General features: G+C 35.1%; 1 protein-coding gene across 2 annotated transcripts in view; it reads left to right on the forward strand.

Annotated features, from left to right (window-relative positions):
* EXOC4 (exocyst complex component 4) overlaps positions 1 to 22,285 on the forward strand; it is a 913,849-nt gene that overhangs the window by 127,040 nt on the left and 764,524 nt on the right. For both annotated transcript variants that reach the window (XM_031941130.1, XM_031941132.1), the window contains exon 7: positions 5,010 to 5,184. In XM_031941130.1, coding sequence (XP_031796990.1) covers positions 5,010 to 5,184 — 175 coding nt within the window. The remainder of the gene's footprint in view (positions 1 to 5,009; positions 5,185 to 22,285) is intronic.

Here is a 22,285-nt window from a genome sequence, read left to right on the forward strand (position 1 = left end):
CAACCATTCTGGAGAGCAATCTGGAGTTATGCCCAAAAAGTTATCGACCCAGCAGTGCTACTACTGGGCTTATATCCCAAGAAGATACTAAAGAAGGGAAAGGAACCTGTACGTGCCAAAATGTTTGTGGCAGCCCTGTTTGTAGTGGCTAGAAACTGGAAAATGAATGGATGCCCATCAATTGTAGAATGGTTGGGTAAATTGTGGTATATGAATGTTATGGAATATTATTGTTCTGTAAGAAATGACCAGCAGGATGAATACAGAGAGGCTTGGAAAGACTTACATGAACTGATGCTAAGTGAAATGAGCAGAACCAAGAGATAATTATATACGTCAACAACAATACTGTGTGAGGATGTAATCTGATGGAAGTGGATTTCTTTGACAAAGAGACCTAATTCAGTTTCAATTGATCAATGATGGACAGAAGCAGCTAAACCCAAAGAAAAAACACTGGGAAATGAATGTAAACTGTTCCATTTTTGTTTTTCTTCCCAGGTTATTTTTACCTTCTGAATCCAATTCTCTCTGTGCAACAAGAAAACTGTTTGGTTCTGCACACATACATTGTATCTAGGATATACTTCGACATATTCACCATATATAGAACTGCTTGCCATCTAGGGGAGGGGTGGAGGGGGGGAGGGAAAAATCGGAACAGAAGTGATTGCAAGGGATAATGTTGTAAAAAAAATTACCCTGGCATGGATTCTGTCAATAAAAAGTTATAAAAATAATAATAAAAAAAAAGATATAGCTTTGCTTTGGATTTTCAATGAATCTCACCATACCTCAATTAATTTCATTCTGAAGGCTGGTTAGGATGGGCATTATTGTCCCTGTTTTATCGAAGAGAAAACAGATTCAGAGATTTTAGGTGGTAGAACATAGGCCTGGAAGGGACTTTAGTTGATCTGCTTTTTTTATTTGAAAAATGAGAAAAGGCAAACCCCTAGAAGAGAATGCTCTTGCCTTAAACCACATGAGTAATTTTTACATATTAACTTGCTAAATGTTGCTTAATTAATATTGTTTTTTATTTGTTTTGTATTCAATCAAAGGAGGTCAAGGAAAATTTTCAGCCTTACATTGAAGAATGTAAGATCAATGTAAATTAGTGGCATATGAAAAAGTATTCCAAATCACTATTGATCAGAGAAATGCAAATTAAGACAACTCTGAGATACCACTACCACCTGTCAGATTGGCTAATATGACAGGAAAAAATAACAACGAATGTTGGAGGGGATGCGGGAAACTGGGACACTGATGCAGTGTTGGTGGAGTTGTGAACGAATGCAACCATTCTGGAGAGAAATCTGGAATTATGCCCACAAAGTTATCAAACTGTGCATACCCTTTGACCCAGCAGTGCTACTACTAGGCTTATACCCCAAAGAGATACTAAAGAAGAGAAAGGGACCCACATGTGCACAAATGTTTGTGGCAGCCCTGTTTGTAGTGGCCAGAAGCTGGAAACTGAATGGATGCCCATCAATTGGAGAATGGTTGGGTAAATTGTGGTATATGAATGTTATGGAATATCATTGTTCTGTAAGAAATGACCAGCAGGATGAATACAGAGAGGCTTGGAGAGACTTACATGAACTGATGCTGAGTGAAATGAGCAGAACCAGGAGATCATTATATACTTCAACAATGATACTGTATGAGGATGTATTCTGATGGAAGTGGATTTCTTTGACAAAGAGACCTAACTCAGTTTCAATTGATCAATGATGGACAGAAGCAGCTACACCCAAAGAAAGAACACCGGGAAATGAGTGTAAACTATTTGCATTTTTGTTTTTCTTCCCGGGTTATTTCTACCTTCTGAATCCAGTTCTCCCTGTGCAACAAGAAAACTGTTTGGATCTGCACACATACATTGTATCTAGGATATGCTTCAACATATTTAACATGTATAGGACTGCTTGCCATCTTAGGGGAGGGGGTGGAGGGAGAGAGGGGAAAAATAAGAACAGAAGTGAGTGCAAGGGATAATGTTGTAAAAAATTACCCTGGCATGGGTTCTGTCAATAAAAAGTTATTATAATATATATATATATATATATGTATGTATTTTGTTTTAAACTAAATTTACTCTTTTTGATCTTGTGTGCAAATGTAGCCTTACTTTGTTAGTATAATGTTTTCTGGATCCAAATAATATTTGAAATTGATTTTAAGTTGTACAAATTAGTTCCTAACTTAGAACTTATTCCTGAGAAACGTTACTCTCATCTGTTTTCCCACTGGATGACATTATGAGATCATTTCAACAACATATAAGGGAAGCAAAAATTGGAATAGTTAATTGTGTGTGTAAATATCAACTGCAGACTGGAAAGGATAAAGAAAAACCTGTTATTTGAAAGGTTAGAATAACTGGTCACTTATACTATTTTATATATGTACATATGCAATGTAGATCAATATATAAATTTCCATTGATTATTTTTCTTCTAAATTACAATGTCAAATGTAAATTGGTGTTTTATCACAAGGTAGTTATGGACTGTTGCATTGGCACATTAATTACAGTAACTGGGCAGTAAAGAAGCCATAGGAACAGATTATATGCTGTACGTTTTGATGAGGTTGTGGTTATGGCCTCTTATGGATGATAATAAAATCTTGTTAATTGACACTTCTGATGTACTCTCTTGCCTCTCATTTATACTTTTCAGGTGGTTTATAAATCTTTTCAGGAACTATGCATCTAGATTTTACAAATGAACATTTCCTATAATTCTCTGTTACTATTTTTTGAATTCATTTGTTCATTCATTTGACAAATACTTGTTGAGCAGTGTGCAAGGCATTGTGCTAGGTTCTGAGAGAGATCTAAGTCATGACTCCTGACTTTAAGGAGCATTATGTTTTAGACTTCTGTATGAATTACCATAACATAAAGCAATGTGTAATAATTGGGTAAAGTGTATTATAGTTCAGCAGAGAGAGATTGATCAATGAAGGCTAAGATACATAGTTAATGTTAGAGAGGCAGGTTTTGTTTTGTATGTATGAAACTTCTGAGTTAAATTCTCCTGGAGATGGTCAGTTGTTATATTCTAGAAGAAACTGTTCTGTGGCAGAGGATAGATGACATAAAGAGAGTTTTTGGGGCCAGCCAGTAGAACTCTGACAGTGGTATGGACAGTTTATTTTATTTTAAAGATGTCATTATTACAATAACCTTCTAAGAAGCTAGAAATCAAGGTCACTGAAAAAAAATGCCCAGAGAATCCTAGCAAGGAAAGGATATAATACACATAGAGAATTGCAGGCTTTGAGTATGAGAGATGAACAGTCAATAAGCAGTTATTAAGCAGCAACTTTGTACTTATTATTAAACATGTAGTATACACTTAGTACAGGGCTTCATTCTTTTAACAGAGAAATGTAGTCCCTGAAGTGGATCAGTTATTGTTCAGTAAACTGGAGACTGATGGCCACTTTTAGATGTACCCATGTCTTGAATTGAATTTTAAGATTTAAAAAAAGGTAGCTAAAATTTTGTTTGTAGTCTTATTTTTTTAAAAGAAGATAAAAAAAAAAATATTTAGCATTTTTTTTAACTAATCAATGACTTCCATCTCTTTTCAGAAATCCTTCTTTTTTAATTTAAGCAAAACAAAGCAACCCATTGGCCTCTTAAGAATCATTCTGCTCCAGTAGACTACCATCTGATAGAAGGGAAATAGACTGCATTTGAGTCATAGGAACTGGGGTAAAATCCCATCTTTCTTATATGCTGCTTGAGTAATGTTGGACAAGTCACTTCTTCTGAATTTCAGTTTTCTTGCCTGTAAAATGAGGAGTTTGGAGAGGATTGTTTCTTTAAGGTTCTATGTAACTATAAACTGATAATCCTTTTATCATTACATTGCTTACTATTTTGATATTTTTCGGTATTATTTTTCTTTACATTATTATGGTCTTTGTGTAAATTGGTCTCTTTATTCTGCTTTACTTCTTTTTTTTTGTATTAGTTCATATAAATGTTTTCAACTTTCTCCACATTCTCCATATCCTTTATTTCTTACAGTGTTAACATTATTCTATTATATTTATGTAACATAACAGTCTGTTTAGTTATTTCATGATTTTTTTTCCTACCACCAGAAGTGTTATTAATGAATATTTTGGCACAAATGGGACTTTTCTGAATTTACCCAACCATGGCAGAGGGTCAAAGAATATGTATGGTTTCTTGATTTTTCTAGTATCAGTGCAAATTGTTTTTCAGAACAGTTGGATTGATTCACATGCACCTTGTGGGGAGCTCCCTTCACACCCTCCAATATTCTGTAATTTTAATTTTTTCTCACATTTGTCAGTTTAATGGGTATTAGATGACACTTTTTGTTTTTCATCCATTTATCTTCATGACCTTGAGGAAAATCCTTTCTCTTTGTGTTTTGAGCTGTTTTTTATTTCTTGTAAATTTGTGCCCTAATAATTGTGCCCTAATGAATTACAGTGAATAAAATGTATGTGACCTAGACAGTTTGCTTGAGTCAATGTTAGGCTTTTAAAAAGGTGGTTATGGGTTTGCTTTTTTTTGTTCTTGCACCTTACTGCTTAAGTGGTAGGTGATAAAATTGCATTGGTATTGGAAAAAGTCAATATTCATTAGAAAGAGCCTAATTTATAGGAAGGGAATGGCTTCAACTGTATATAAAACTTGATTTATTGCACTTCATAGTGTCTCTAGTTTTAACATCTAACATTTATGTCTATGTGAGCTTGATAGGGTACACACTCTGTGAACAGGAGTTTTATTACAGGCCTCACCATTGACTGCCTGTGGAACTTGACTGTTAAGTAACTTAACTTTTTGAATATCCAATTTTATTACGTGTAAAATGAAGGAGTTGGATCATAGAATCTATAAAGAACCTTTCAGTTTTAGAGGTATTGTGATCCCTTTCTTCTCAATTGTCAATATGTTTGGTTTTTTTCCTTGAAGAAGAAAGAAAACCATTTCTCTTTCATTGTAGATTGCTTCTGGAGCTTCTGGAGCTTCTCTTTGACAAATTTAATGCTGTGGCTGCTGCACACTCTGTGGTCCTGGGATACCTCCAACAGACTGTTGTGCCTCCATCAACTCAGCATGAAGATATCAAATTGTATGATATGGCAGATGTTTGGGTCAAGATACAAGATGTTCTGCAGGTGAGATTCCCTTCTAAAAGATAGTGATAAAGTGTAAGAATTTAGAAAAGTATCACCTCCCAAACACTATCTTTAATGGCAGGAAGGCTTAGAAGAGAATTTAATTATCAGGCAATCTAGTGCTGTCGTGGACATCTACCAACTACCAAAGTTCTCATGATCTAGTTTTCCTACTGTATATGAGTAGACTACTGATTTTCAAATGGTATATGTCTCAACTATTTCCTGGGCATGTCTTTTAATCAATTACATTTCTAGATAATTTTGTAATTACTATGCTTGCTCATCTCATTATTTTATGGACAGTATAAGCTTATGTATAAGTTCCTTTGATAGGGTTATAGAAGTATAAGTTATATATGGAGGATTTTAATTAATTAATTAGTACATAATTGCTCCTTTTTTGCATGATGAGCTATATATTTAAGAAATCAATCTCCATAAGTACATACCAGTCTTACAAATGGTTTTTGATGACATATTATGTTTATAGACAATTTTATCATAAAGTTTTTGAATTGTGTGTTTAATTTGTCTAGTTCTCTATATAATTCATTCCTTGTGAATTTATATTTAAAATTGCATAGGACAAGGTAATAATATGAAACTTAAATGAAAGGCTGAAATTTTCCATTGCAGAATTATACATATTACCTTGTCTCTCTTAATTATGTAGTATTTTCCATTTTCTTATAGACCTTTCCAGGAGTTAGTACTGGTTTAGAAAATCTTGCAGTTTTTGAATTTATTGGAAATATTATAACTTGTTCATAGTAATATTATCATAAGCTATTTGATCAATGATTGGGTTAAATGTGCAAAGTGAGCATGCTAAACATAGAATCAAATTCCATGGTTTTTTTAAAAGTAGGATAATTTCTCTGATATTGTAAAATGATTTATTCTCTTTTATTTTTCACTTTCCTTCCTTTTCTTCTTTATTCCATTCATCAGCAATTTAGGCACAATTCCTTTAACCCAAATTTCATGTGTCTACTGTTTCCCTATTAGTTTAGCTCCCATGTCAAGTGTGATTTTACTTACAAGTTCATAAAACGTTTTTAAACAAGAGAGCACTTTTCTTCAGTTCTTCAGTTGCTTGGAGCAATAGTAGATATTTAGGCTTTTCTGTAAAGAAACATTGATTGAGCATGAGCTGCCTGTAGAATATAGAAAAAAAAAAAAGCTGACATGGTCAGTGCCTTCAAATAATCAATCAGCAAATATGTTTTGAGCTCCCACTAGGTTCCAGGGACTGGAAATACAGGTACAAAGAAGGAAACAGTCCCTATTTGCAGGCTGCTTCTGTTCTAATGTAGAGATAAAAAATACATAAATACATACAACATAGACCTCAAGCAAATAAATAAAAATACAGAGCTCCAAAAAGTCTTAGTTTATGCTATTAAAGCTTAAAACTATATTAAGATTTTTGGTATGCCCTGTCTATGAAGTGTAGTTAGATACATGCTTAGGATCGAAGGTACTAGCAGGTGAAAGTAATCAAGAAAGATTCATATAGAGTACATTGCTGGAGCTACAGCTTTAAAGAAGAGAAGAACTCTGTGAAGTAAAGAGGAAGTACGTTCCAGGCATGGGGGATGGTATAGGCCAAAGCTCAGTAGTGCAGATATAGTATCAGGTGTGAGGAAAAGAGAAAAGGCCTGATTGTTTGAGATCACAGAGTGTAGGAGGGAGAGTATTGTCCAGCGAAGATTGGGGTCAGATTGTATCGTCATTTTAAAACTTTTTTATCCTAGAGACAATAGGTAGGTAACTGGAGTTGGCTTAAGTAAGGGAGTCATTCATAGTCAAATTTACATTTAAGAAAAATTATTTTGGCAGCAGCATGTAGGATGGATTAGAATGAGGAAAGACTTAATGTAGGGAGGCCCAGTAGGAGGCCGTTGAAATAATCAAGGTGAGAAGTGATGAGGACTTGGACTAAAGAGGGTATTAGGTGAGTTCAGACAAGGGGGTCAATGTGAGAGATATGTAGCTAGAAAAAGCAAGATTTAGTAAATCATTAAAGAAGCATAGATGAGCTGACAAAGAGTGAGGAGTTCAAGATTATACTGAGGTTATAGACCTGGGTGACAGGAAAAATGGTGGTGCCTAGAACAGAAATAGAAAGGTTTAGAAAAGGGAAGGGCTTAGAAAGAAAGCTAAATGGGATCAGTTCAGGATGTCTCTGAGGTACTCTCTTTGAAGTGCTCTATATAGGCAGTGTGAGCTAGAAGCTTAAGACGGAGATTGGACTTGAAGTATTAATGTGTGACTATGAGAGAGTTAAACCCCTGGGAGCTGGTGAGGTTATCAAGACAAATATTGGGAGAGTAGGAGATAGAGCCTTTTTTTTAAAATTGTAATAAATTTATTTATTTTTAATACATATTGCTTTATGAATCATGTTGGGAGAGAAAAATCAGAGCAAAAGGGAACCTTGGGATAGATAAAAACATAGAAAAAAGAAGTGAATATAGCATGTGTTGATTTATATTCAGTCTCCTTAGTTTGTTTTTGTTTTTGTTCTTCTGGATGCGGATGGTATTTTCTGTCTAAAGTCTATTGGAATTGCTTTGGATCACTGAACCATTAAGAAGAATCAAGCCTTTCATAGTTGATCATCGCATTTTCTTGCTGTTATTGTGTACAATGTATCCTTGGTTCTCCTTGCTTCACTCAGCATCAGTTCATGTAAATCTTTCCAGGTCTTTCTAATCTCAGCATATTCATCATTTTTTAATAGAACAATAATATTCCATTATCTTCATGTATCACAGTTTGTTCAGCCATTCCCCAGTTAATGGGCATCTACTCATTTTCCAGTTCTTTGCTATCATAAAAAGAGCTTCAACAAACATTTTTCCAAATGTGGGTCCTTTTCCCTCCTTTATGATTTCCTTGAAATACAGGAGGAGATAGAGCCTTGAGGAAAATCCACTGATATGGTCATCATTTGGATCAGCCTAGATGTCTGAGAAGGAGCCAATCTGAGAGAGTATGAGGGAACGAAAAGAAATTAGGGTCATGAGAACACAGGTGAGAGCATTCAAAATGGAAAGGTCATTAATTGTGTCAGGTGCAGCACATATTCAAGTCATTTTGGAGTAACTCCCAAATAAATGCTCTGGCTACTTTGAGAAAGAAGAAATCCCCTCTTGTCGGTGTGCAAGGTTTTAAAGAGGAATTGTAATTTTTGAGGCAATATTTGAATGATAGAAATAGGCCTTGGGTAATCAATTTACATAGCTACTAAAAAGGGGGAGGACACTTTTTGAATAGGAAGACGCCTGGAAGGAGGGAATATACTACAGTATTTAGGTAAAAGTGAGTATGTCTGGCTTGAGTTATTTGGTGCTGGTATACAGGGAGGATTATAAAAGTGTTAACTGGAGTTAAAGAAGACTATCTTACTGATAATGTTGAGTTATTTGAAGTTGCTTAAGAAGTAGTTTTCTTTTCTTTTCTTTTTTTTTTTAAGCTTTTTATTTTCAAAACATATGCATAGTTTTCAGCATTCTCCCTTGCAAAAGTTTATATTCCAATTTTTTTCTCCCTCCTTCCCCAGATAGCAGGTAATCTAATATATGTTAAACATGTGTAATTCTTCTATACATATTTCCATAATTATCATGCTGTACAAGAAAAAGCAGATCAAAAAGAAAAAAAAATGAGAAAGAAAACAAAAAGTAAGCAAACAACCACAAAAAAGTGAAAATACTATGTTGTGATCCATACTCGGTGCCCACAGTTTGCTCTCTAGGTATAGACAGCTCTCTCTATCACAAATCTATTGGAACTGGCCTGAATCACCTCATTGAAAACAGCCACATCCATCAGAATTGATCCACAGTATAATCTTGTTGTTGCAATGTACTCTTGGTTCTACTCACTTCACTCAGCATTAGTTTATGTAGGTTTCTCCAGGCCTCTCTGAAATCATTCTTTTGATTGTACAATAATATTCCATAATATTTACATACTATAATTTATTCAACCATTCTCTGACTGATGGGCATACACTGAGTTTTCAGTTCCTTGCAAAATAGTTTACTTTTCTGCTGTGTCTCTTCTACTGTATAGGACATGAGCTGTTATTTTGGACACTGGTGGAATTTAATGTACACTTTTTTAGTTTTCAAGAACTAGAAGGAGAAGGAATAACTTTTGTTTTTTTCTTAGTGTCTTAGAAAATGCACAAATGTTCCAGTGGACATGCCTGTACAGTTCTGTTGAATACGTGCAGGGATATTCATAGTGAATACCTGTCCAGTTTCATTTGAGATAGTCTTCCTCACTGTAGTTTTTTCCTCTTGATGGCAATGGTGATCTGGCATAAAGGATGATACTGAGAGCTAGTTGGAATATAAATTAGGTAAAGTCTGTTTGTATGTAATATTCAGGGAAGACTTTTTTGTTTTAAATGTTTATGTAGACTTTTATACATATAGCCAATTTCATTCTGAAGTGGAGCTGTTGGTAAGATCCTTTTTGGATAATATAAGCTACTTTTGAAAATTAAATATTTGGTTGAGAAGAATGAGCCACCTGCTGCTAAGCATGAAACAACATAAATAACTGAGGCAGCACATTATGATTAATGGAGTTAAACATTTTGGGGACAGAATTAAAGATACTTTCTTGAATTACTTTTTTCTTTTGCTAGAACATTGAAGCATTCCTTTGCAGAATGAATTTTAGAAAAGAAATTATTGCCTCGTATTGAAAAGATGCTGATGGTGGAATTTACATTTTTTTTCTGTGCCTTCCCAGCAGGTGGGATCCAGCCTGTGGTTGGAAGGCTCATTTGTCTCAGTGTGTTTGTGTCTGAGGACAGACAGCTGGGAGACAAGGCCATCACAGAAACAGGGTGTCAGAGCTTCTCCCTGCCTGGTGTCAGTCCTTCGACTTCACACCGCTGCTCTCCGTTTTCAGGTTTACACTCTTTTGAAAACTGTGATAATGGAAATATTTGTCTTGGCCTTCAGAGCCACAGTAACACCTCAAATGTCACCTACTTGGTGGTATGCTTGTCATCCTGTCGACTGTACACTTTCAAGTATGAGGCTCTGAGGTTCACTGGGAAACACAAAACATTCCATTGTGTCATGCAGTACAAATGATGCGGCAGGATCACTTTGAATGAAGTATATGCTTCTGTTACTTGTGCCTTAGAAAAATAAATCCAAAACTTGATGGAGAAATGGTCCCATTTTAAGACAACATAATTCATATAGTTGTTGTGGAATGAGTTTTATATCTGTATTAAGGGATGACTGTGAATTATGTGTTATGGAGGCTGTGATTTCCAATAATAATAGCTCATGTTTATATAGTGCTTTAAGGATCATAGAATCAGGAGTTTAGAGCAGGAAGGGATATTGGAGGCCACCTAATCCAACACCCTCATAATTTAGATGACGAAATGGGGCCCAGAGAGGTGAAATGATTTGCCCAATGTGATACAAGTGGTTAGTAGCAAAACTAAGAAAACAAACTTGTACAAGCCAGATGTACACAGGATAACTCAGAGGCCTTCATAAGTACAAATAATGAATTCTCTTTGAAGTGATCCCATTATTGGAATTAACAATGCATGTTTCCATTGGTCTGGAAACAATGTATTTTGCATCATTCTAACTTCAAAAGATATGAATTTGAAGACAAGCAACTACTTCAGAGGGCTCATTATTTGCTTTTGTTGAGTCTTTCATGTAATCAGGAGAAGGCAGACACTAACAAGCATTGGAGAGTAGAGTCAGGAAAGGCTTCTTGTGGAAAAATATGGGACTTGAAGGAAGGCCATAAGCAAAGATGGGGGAGGGAGAGAGATCTAGGCATGGGAGATGACAAGTCAAAATGTTCAGGATTAAAACCTGGGGTATGTTGTAAGAAACAAGGAGATTAGCCCCAGTGGATTACAGAATAGATGTTGAGGTGTAAGGTATTAGAAGATTTAAATAGATTATATTTATAATATAATAGAATTTATTAATTTATATATATATTTGTAATACATATAAGTATAATAATTTAAAAATATAAATATTATAATTATAGATTTTTTTATTTGTTCCTAGAGATGATAGGGGCCAATTGAAGTTTATTGAATAAGGATGCTGGTGTGGGACATAGTCAACCTTATGCTTTGGGAAGATATTTAACAGTCAAGTGGGATGGATGGACTGGAATAGGTAGAGACTTGAGGCAGAGAGGTAATCATCAGGCTATTATAGGTTCAGAATGACAAAGAATTGTACTAGTGTCAGAGGAATGAGGGGGCATATAGGAGCCATGTTGAAAGGATTTGGCAACAGATTGAATAAGAGATATGATGGAGAGGAATCAAGGATGGTGTACAGATTGCAAGTCTAATGGACTGGGAAGCTGTTAGTACCTTCAACACCAATAGAGGAGTTTGGAAGAGAAAAAGATTTTTGGAGAAAGATAATGAGTTCACTCTTGGACAGGTTGAGTTAAGAAATATCCAATAGGAAGTTAGAAATGTTAATCTGGAGGTTTGGATAAAAGTTAGGGCTGAACTTAACTAGATTAGAGAATGATTGACATGGAGAGGATATTTGAATTTAAGGGAACTGATGAGATCAGAAAGTGAAAGCAGGGAGAGAGGAAGAAGAGAGAGAGCCCAGAACAGAACAGTGGGATTCTCCAATGGAAAGCAGGCATGATGTGGGTAAAGATCCTACAAAGGAGACAGTCAGACAAAGCAGTCATCCAGGTAGGAGGAGTACCAGGAAAAAACATGCCTAGATATGAGGAAATTCAGATTCTGAAGGTTTAACTTACTTGTTATCACAGAGCTAGAAAATAAGTGAGACAGACTTCAAACCCAGATTTCCTTATTCCAGTTCTATCCCTTAGGCCACACTCCTTTTCAAGACGAACAGTGATATCCTGGGTCAGTAATTTTCCTTTCAATACCTTAGTTTCTTTAGAAACTACTTCACACGGAGAAAAAAATAAAAATCATAGTAAAGCATTTGAGGTATGTCAAATGCTGCATGAATGTTTAATGATGATAAAATTAACCTCCTGGACAGGGAGCCTAAAAGCTGCTGACAAGTTAAGAAAAGTAGCAAAGACAAATGATCCTGATCTGTGGCCTGGAGGGCATTTTTCAGGAGACAAATGCAGTTTTTGTTCTGTTTCCAAATCTAGAACAAGGTTATTCAGAGGTCTTTGCATATTCTATTTAATAGACAGCCATTCTTTTGGAACTGAAGTTAACTTCCTATGGTGTTTTAGGCCACATGAGAAGAATATGAGAGGAAGACTGTCTAAGCTCAGTTTCTCATTTTTGTTGGCTAGGTACATGGCTGTTATTTTGGGGATCTTAATTCTCTAGAAAGTCATTATCAATTTCATGATTTTCTTTCTTTTTTTTTCTTTTTTTTTTTTTTTAATTTAATAGCCTTTTATTTACAGATTATATGCATGGGTAACTTTACAGCATTAACAATTGCCAAACCTCTTGTTCCAATTTTTCACCTCTTACCCCCCCACCTGCACCCCAGGTGGCAGGATGACCAGTAGATGTTAAATATATTAAAATATAAATTAGATACACAATAAGTATACATGACCAAAACGTTATTTTGCTGTACAAAAAGAACATGATTTTCTTTTTTGGTGCAATATTTATGACTTCATCACTGGATGATATTTTGCTTAGATAGAGAACCTGGTGATTATATATACTGAAGGATATGAGATAGCTTGTGGAGCTTAAAGATAAAATATCTTCCCCTAAATTAGTTTGCAGACTAGACATATTGGCAGCTGAGTTTGGCCATCATTGATCCTTAAAACCATAACTATTAGATAATATGGGAGCCCTTTTAACAACCTAGCTCCCTGTAATAGCTGAAGTGTACAATCTTTAGGTTTTTGTTTTGTTTTGTTTTGTTGCCATAATATTTGATTTGTTCCATTGGTTTGATATGAATGAATCTGCATACCCTGAGCTGATTTAGGAACCTCAGAAATTCTCTTAAGTCATCCTAGGGTTCCTTAAAGGGACTATAGGAGGTCACTTTGCTTGCAGACACTGGCCATCCCCAGAAAGCTGTTCTGGCTACAGGTGATCACTAGAGAGGAAGCCAGCAAATAATTGAGTTGTTTTTGGCTTCAGATTCCTGATCTGACTCAAGACATCTTCTTTTCTAATTTAGTTTCAATTCTGAAATATTGTGGTTAGAGAGAAAGTAAGCAAGAGGTTTCCCATCAACCTTTTGTCATCATTGCCTTTCCTTCTTGTTTGACTTGCTATATTCCTGCTTATTGTGCTTCCCTTCCAGCCTAGAAGTTGAGGCAGAAGAATGGGATTTTTGCTTTATTTTTGTCTTCATGCCTGTAGAACCTAGTATACTTACTTGTCAGTATGATGCTTAGTAAAGTGCTTTGGGAATTGAGCTGGAAGGTTTATTGAAATTTCAAGGGATTTTCATTTAGAAACCAAGAATGCTTCCCTCAGGAAATATGTTTGACCTTGTGGTTCTAGAGTTAGGATCCTATATTTAGAGCCCTCGAAGAGCTTTAGAGGCCAGCTAATTTTATCACCTCATTTTACAGATGAGGAAATTGAGGCCCAGAGAGGTTAAGTGACTTCCCGAGATCATACAGATAATAAACAAGCATCTTCTCTCCAGTTTACTCTCTGAGCTTTGGACCAAGGAGTACAGGATCCCTTTAATACATAGTAAATGACAGCATTTATAGGAATGGAAGAAATATCAGCAGGGAGCATCATCACACCTTTTTTTCAAAAGAGATGAAAAGTATTGTAGCTAGGAGAGTTTACCCAGCAGCAGCATAGCTGTTTGTGGACTCCTGTGTAAATATATTATGGCAGCTGTGTGGGCATTTTGTATATCTATATGGGTGTGTGTGTGTGTGTGTGTGTAACAGAAAGAGAGAGAGACAGAGAGAGAGAGAGAGAGAAAGAGAGAGAGAGAGAGAGAGAAAATACACGAACTAGAACGCTATCAATATGGGGAGTTGCTGATGAGAAAATTTCTGTTAAATGCAAAACTTCCTCTATTCTGCAATTTAAAATCTTAAAACTTTTTCTCCTTCCTCATCTCCAATCAGTTGTCAAGAGTCATCCATTCCACTCTCCACTATGTACTTCAAATCCTTTCCCTTATAGCGTCTCACATGACAGCTGCCCTATTTTGGATCCTTACCTGTATAATTTTAACAGTTTTCCTGTTCCTTTTCTTGTTTCCACTTTACTGTCTACACAGTTGCTAAACCAATATTTCCAAAGCACATCTTGACAGTAAAACTCCCATATCCAAGAAGCTCTAATGGCCCTCCCTCCATCCCTATCTGTTTCTGTCTCTGTCTTTCCCTCAGTCTGCCTCTGTAGCTTTCTCTCTGCCTTTGTCGATCTCTGTCCCTCTCTTTTCTTCCTATAGAACAAAATGCAAAAACTCCCCAGATTTTTTTTAAACACTCTCCACAATCCAACCCTACTCTCTTTTTCCTACTTTATACATGACTGCTATGCTTTCTGCATTCTAGTCAAAGTGGTCTCTTGAATGTTCCTAGTACATTTTACCTTCTGTTTCTGCGCCTTGGACAAAGTGTGCCCTTATTTTTTCCTTTTTAAAATACCTGCCTTTTAAAAAATTTAGGGTTCAAGGGCTGTATCTCTATAATAAGCTTTTCCTGAGTCCTTTAGTTTGCAGGGTTCTCTCCTCAGAAATTACTTTGTTTATATGTTTTGTATTTAATATCTATGTACATATTTCCCCTAATAGAATGTAAGTTCCTAGAAGGTAGAAGCTGTTTGGTTTTTGTCTTTGTATTCTCAATGCCTATTCTTCACATAGTAGGTGCTTAATATAGATGTATTGAATGTAGTTATTGAATTATTTAATTGCTTGTGGTACTTAGAAGTTAAGTGATTTAGCTTGGGTCACATAACCATTATGTCAGGGGTGAATTCAGAGAGTGAGGCCTCAGAGGCAGATCTCTCTTAGCTAATTGAATTCTGTTTCTCAATGTTTATTATGTGTCAGGCACTGTGAATATGTTAAGAAAGGAGAAAATGCCATGTGGGGATAATAGGTAATTTTATTTCCTGGTGTTGCTTTAATTTTAATTATGTGTAGTCCATATTGTTTATATGGGAAAATATTTTACTCATTTGATTCAAAATAGCCTTTGGTTCCAGTTACAAAAATATTGATAATTGATTTCTTTGAGTTTCCTTTTAGTAACTGAACCAGAGGTACATTGACATGAAACTTTTGCTGGGTCTTCATTACAAAATAAAGGTCAACATTTTATTCTTGAATTCATCTGCTTAATTGGTTGGAGAGTTTTGAAATAGATATCCAGCTCAGGAAATGTTAATGGATTTGGTCAGATTAAAGCAATACCCATTAAAGAAAAAATTAGAAAAATATAAATCCCCCTTTTTTCTTTCAGAATTGTTAATTACTGGGTTTATAGAAATTGTTATAGTATATTATACTCTGTATTTTGTCTGTCACTCTATTTTAAGAAACTAAAACTTCTCTATACATCTTTTCATAATTATTTTTTTTAAACATTTGTCACATTATTACCATTAGCGTTAGCGAAACTAAGCCATGAAATTTAAATTCAGCATTTCACCTTTGAGAAGCAGCATATGGCAATGGAAAGGCTCACTGGTTTCAGGAGTCAGGAAAGTCCAAGTTCATACTGTACTTCTTGAAATATTTACAGTTCTGTGAACTTGGGAGAGTCATTGAACCGAGATATAACTCAGAAAACAACCTGGTACTCTTGGCTCCCTGTTCAGATGAAGCCAAAAAAATCCTACACCGAATTTAGGTTAAACAGGCTTCTTCCTCTGAATGTGTAGACTCTTCATTGCCAACCCTGCTTTTAATATTTCTCTGTCATGCTGCCATTTACTTAAAGGGATTTTATAAGATTCTTCTAACAAAGGGAAATGAACTTGGAAGTAAGTGTGTATCACACATAGTTCTTTTGAGGCAGTTTTTCAAAACTGGTATTGTATAGTCAGATGAACAACACTGGGCTCATGCTGGCTCAGAGGGCTCCAAATGAACTGTTTTATGTTTTTTGTTGATCATTTTTCCATGTAGAAAATTTTTTTTTAAGTACACTCTTTTCTAGAAGCCTTCTCCATCTTCTGCAAGAAATCATGACAAGAAAAGATGGGACATTATTTCTTGTCCTCCTTGTTTATTCTAAATTGTGTGATTGGCGTTACTTCACCTAACAGGTTCTCGATAACACACTCATTTGGTGGCAATTTTTGTAAAAGGGTTGCCTTAAGCATCTGGGTCCTCCTGTAGACGCCTTGACACAGCTTTCCCCCCTTCCTCATAGGGTCTTCTGCCCCTACTCCCTACCTTGATAGTAGCCTTTGGGTATGTTAGAGTTGGTACTATTTTTGATACTGTGGAACTGGAAAATGAGTGTTACATATGGTGTTTTGGAATCGGATATTTCTCCATGGGTATTTTACAAATACTTTTATTTGTTTATTTATTTATTTAAGAAAAACCCCTATTTTGTAAAATACAAATATCTGTTTTTTTTATAAGAATAATACTTTGATTTTATTGATAATACAATGGCCACTAAGGTTAGTGATTATTGTATTTTGGTTGGTTCTGTGACCAAAAATCCCTGGATTCCTCATTCACACTTTTGCACTTCCCTTTTATTCTTATTCAGGATTTGTCTGTTACTTCACAAATTAATCTAAATGTGATATCATTCCTTCCTCAGAGCTGCTATGGCACCTGTTCTCTTTGTCACTTCTTTGATATACTGCCATAACTGGGATTATCAGTCTTTTTGTGTTCTTCCTTCTTCCTAAATCCTCCTAAATCTCAAGGTCAGGGACCACATTGAATCTAGCACTTAGAATCCATCTCTATTAGGGACAGCAACAGCTACAGCAGTGACTTACATTTACATAGTTCTTTGGAATTTACAAAGAGCTTATATACATGAGCTCATTTCAGCTTCACAAGTCTGTGAAGTAGGTGCTACAGGTATTTTTGTCACCATCTTTTACAAGTGAAACTGAAGTTTATGTGTCCATTATCACATAGTCAATAAGCAATACAGACAAGTGAGTGGGAATCCCAAGAAGAGCAGCTAAAACAGTTTGAGAAGTAAGCTAAGAAAAGAGGTTGTGTATTTAAAAAAAAAAATGAGTGAGTGCTCTGCAGAGAATGGTAAGAGTAGAAAATTTCTGGGTCTATATAAGGAAAAGACTTCCTAACAGAGCTGTCCAAAACTGAAATGTAATTCCTTGGAAGAGTACTCCATCTTTTGAGTCCTGAAGTTGAGGCTTATTGTCAACTTTTCAGGCATATTGTGGAGTGTTCCTGTTCAGGAATGGGCTGGACTAGATGATCTTTAGCATTCTTTACAAGTCTGATTCTTTCCAAGGAGAAGAAAGTGATAACCTTTATTGCCTGGGCAATAAACTGCTCTTGAAATAACAACATTGTTAAGCTAGTCACTGAAAATAAAGTTCAGCCCTCCTAATAATTTTCAGTAGTTTAATTTCCACACTTCAGTGGAGTTACCTTGGCATTTTCACAGGTGATAACAAATAGTTTCATTTAAGTTATATAGATAGCATGCACTAACCAATTTCTTCAAGGACCCTGAAGTTATTTACACTTGTTTAGATTTTGTCCTAAGCCATCCTCAGATTCAGTAGGGTAGAACAAATTCTTGAATATTAGACCATCTACCTGTGTTATATTTACTAAAGACAAAAAAGGAGAATATTTTACAGGAGGAAATCATTAATGCAAGTAATATGCTTTATTTGGGAATTTCAGATCCAAATTTAAAATTTGGAAATGATTGAATTTATAGCATCTAAAAAAATGTAAATATAAGGAAAGAGAGAGAATTAATATTTCTTAGGGCATAGATGAGGTACCTACAGAAGAAAGGAATCAAATTGAGGCTGTAGATAATGCCAGGGGAGATTTCTGATAGTGAGAACTGTTAGATTGTAGGATACTCTCCAAAGGAATTGGCATTGTATTTCTTTGGACATTTGAAACCATATTGGATTGAATGTAATATCAGTAGAGTTACTGAATCAGTGGTCCATTAGATCTTTTTCATTTTTCCTTCCTCAGACTCCCTGTGATGCTGCATTGATCACCTACTGTGATCAAAAAAAGAATTGTATGTCTTGGTTTTATAAACCTGGCCCATTTTTAGTGCTGCTAAAGATTGATAATGCAACTGAGTTGACTTGCAAAATTGGCCTGCAGTGTTGACTAAGACACCATCCTTTTGGGTTTTTTGAGGGGTGAGGAAGTAGGATGGAGTGTGAGGAAGATTTCTTTTCCATAATAGAAATGTTATAAATAATATGAGACTTTACTGGAGTGCAATTATATGATTTCAGGGAAGACTGGTCCATTTGAGGTCAGGTATTATTTTAGCAGGAAATGAAAACATAAGGAATAAAGTATTTATGTCTGGTGAGTGTCCTATCTTATCTTGAAACCCCCACTTATCCCCTCCAAAAAATTTCAGATAAAATGTTTATCAGACCAAGTCATCACTGCTTCAGACTGTGCCCTGGTTTAAATTGGCAGTACAAATAGGCTTTGATTAAGATGAAAAACTTGTACTATTAGAACTTGACTCTCCTAGTGGTGATATGATGAAGGTATATGTGCAAGACTCTTATTTCAGGTAGCATGTGTTCTTAAAACATTCCTGTTGTTTTCCTGTTCCTGTTGTTTTTTTACAATCAGTAGAATAAAATCTAAATTCCTTAATCGGATATTAGAGACTATTCAGTGTGGGAGAAAGAGCATTGAACCTAAAATTAGGGACCGACCTAGGTTTGAATCCCATCTCTGTTACTTAATACCTAGGAAAACACAGGTAAGTCACCTAATATCTTTGGGTCTCACTTTCACAAATCATATGAAAAACTCCTTCCAGCTCTCAAATATGATTCAGCAAGCACTCATAGAATCTTCATTCTTATCTACCTCCATTTTCCTACATATAAATCCTGTGCTTCCGTAAAATTCTAACATAGGCATTTATAACTTGGGTTCCATGAGATTTAAAAAATATATATATATTTTAATAACAGTGTTTCAGTATAAATATTTTCATTTGTAATCTTATGTATTTTACTTTATTCATTTAAAAACATGCTGAGAAGGCACATTTAATACTTCACCAGACAGTCAAAGAGGTTTGCGTCACAAACAAACATTAAGATCTTCCTAGATCATTTGGCTTGTAGAGGTTATTTGAAATATCACATATTGCTTAATGTTCATAGTTTCTTTTTTGTGTGTCATCTGATGCGTCCAAATACCTTACTCACTGTGGGTAGAAACCTTGGCTTCATATTTATGTTTCAAAAATATATATTTCATTAATATATTTTATTATATTTAAAGTTATAGTCAATTCCAAATATCCTTGAATGAAAGAAAAACAGTGAAGCAAAACTGGCAGCATGAATTACATTTGACTGTCTTTATAACAGTTTCACCCCTGAAGACCTTCCACCTTCTTTCCCATAAAAGAGAAGTGTATTTAATCATCTCTGCTGTGGGACCAAGCTTGGTCATTGAAGCTAATTTGATTTCAGCTGCCTTTAAGTATTGTTTTCTTTGGCATTATCATAGTCATTATATATATTGTTCTCCTGTTTCTGTTTTCTTCCCTTGGCATTCATTTACTTGAACCTTCCAATGTTTCTTTGAATTCTCCATATTTACTATTTCTTAATGTACAATAACATTCCATTATATTCTTATGCCTAATTTATTTACTTATTTCCCTGTTGATGTCTCTGTACTTTGTTTCTTTGTTAGCACAGAAGTATCATTATGAATATTTTAATATAAATTGTATTTCATTTGGGTTTGTGCTTCATATTAGGTAAAAGTACCAACAAAAAAATTCTGTGATTTTTCTCACAGAATTCCAAATTATTTTCTGAAATGGTTTAATTTCTTTACAATTCTGACAGCAGGATAGCAGTGTATCTACCTTTCCCTTTACTAATGCTTCCTTAGAGTATTTAGCAGAATTTCTTTGCAAGTGTTCATAAGTATTAATTATATATTGACTAGCATGATATACTTTCAGATGGCATGTAAAACTGGTGTTCTTTTGTGGATATCAACGTTGGCTTTTCATCATTAGAAATTTATCTCATAAAACTGTAGTAAAATTCTAGGAGGTCAATTTATCCAGCTTTCTATCTTTTGAAAGACATTTTATTAAATCATGCTAAATTGAAGATTGTTAATCATTAAAATTAATACAGGCTTGTCAATATGGGTCCTGAAATGTTGTGGGTGAACAAAATTGTCATGTCATCAGTACCCTGTATCACTCATTGTCAGTGACTACATTGTTGCCCTGGAACAGTGTTTCCTTGGAAAGCCTGGCAAAGATAGTGACAGTTTTAAATGTGAATAATAATAATAAATTTATTCATACAGTTGGTCTATCATTTTCTTTAAAAGTTTCTGGAGCAGGAGATTTCATATCTACCTGGTCATTCTGTAATGCCAGAGAACTGAGGTGAGATAGAGGTTAGAGAGTTATAAGTTATAATAATTTAATTTTTTGGAGAGTAAGTCAATTGACTGGATCAGACTCTTGTCTGCAACTATCCAGTCCTGAATGTAGGGTATAGAGATTCTTTATAGGGAGACAGAAACAATGACATAATGGGGAGTGGATGAGGATGACATAATAGGGAGGCACGGGAGATGGGAAGGTTATCTGATATTCTGATGGGGAAAGGTATCTGATAGTCTAATAGATTGGGATGGGGAGAGCATCTGATATTCTAAAATATAAGATCTTTTATCCTTATCAATTATTCTGATGATCAAGAAGGAAGAGTGGTATGAAAGCCTGACATTTGGGGCAGAATGACTGAGGTAGGGCAGTTCAAGAAGACTTGTGGCATTACAATTCATTGTGGTGTACTTCATCTTTGGCTTACTAGTTCCTCATATTTTTTTCTGTCAATCATTCTTCTGTTCTGCCTTTTGTAGTCAATCACTTTCTCCCATTCTCAGTTCTTCATTCAATATCTTTTGAGTTTCCTCTCTATAACTTGTGAATGATGAAGCTGAAGCTCTTTAATCAGAGAGTGCATTTCACCTGAGGGGTGGCTATGCTTCAGTGGTATCAGAGGTATTTCTCTAGGTGTAGTTTATTGTTTTGTGGTCCTCAGGGAGGAAAGGTGCTATAGAAATGTAAGACTATTATTATGACTCCAGTGCTACTATCCAGAACAGTGCTAACATCATTGATGATTCTTTTGCATAAACAAAGAATTAAACAAAAAAGTCATATTAATTTTCAGCTCCATTAAAGATGCAGGAAAAAAAAGATGTTTGCCAAATGAAAAGAGGCTAAATTGGTAAGGGGAAGAAATTTTAATTTCAAGCTTCATGAGAATATTACAAATAATTTAGCATAAAAAAAAAACCCTCCACCAAAAAGTCCTTGCAGTGTGTTTTTAAAGTCCAGTTAAAAACCAAAAAAGACAGGTAACCAGAAGGATGTGAAATTCAAATTCCTGTAATTGTGTCACTTTATAGTAACAAATGACTTCTGAGAATATAATTTTAAAGATACCCAGCTGATCGCCAGTAAGTAGTATCATTTTTTGTCATGGTTACCAAGTATTTATTTTATTGTCAGGGGTCAAACACTTGTGCCTCTTGAATTTCCACCCACTCTGGGAAGGGTTGAAGATGACCAGGAGTTATTTCTTCTTTCTTTAGAGAGATAGAATGAAACTTTATTTTTTAGTGATACAGTGAGGTATAATGTTCTTATGAAGGATAAAAATCCATACTTACCATGTAAACAAGCAGTGTTTGGTAGGAAGTATGGTGGAAGAGCAATGAATTTGGAATCCAGAACATGGAGCTTGGCCCCAGTTCTGCCTATTGCTCTCTATGGATCAGTGTTACAGGCTAGCTTCTTCACTTCTAAAATGGAGATAATGATGCTTTCAGTTGAAGAGTTATATAAATTCAAACTGTTACAACTTTTTCAACTTATA

Source organism: Sarcophilus harrisii, chromosome 5 (genome assembly GCF_902635505.1).
Source record: "Sarcophilus harrisii chromosome 5, mSarHar1.11, whole genome shotgun sequence".
In the NCBI taxonomy this organism is placed as follows: domain Eukaryota; kingdom Metazoa; phylum Chordata; class Mammalia; order Dasyuromorphia; family Dasyuridae; genus Sarcophilus; species Sarcophilus harrisii.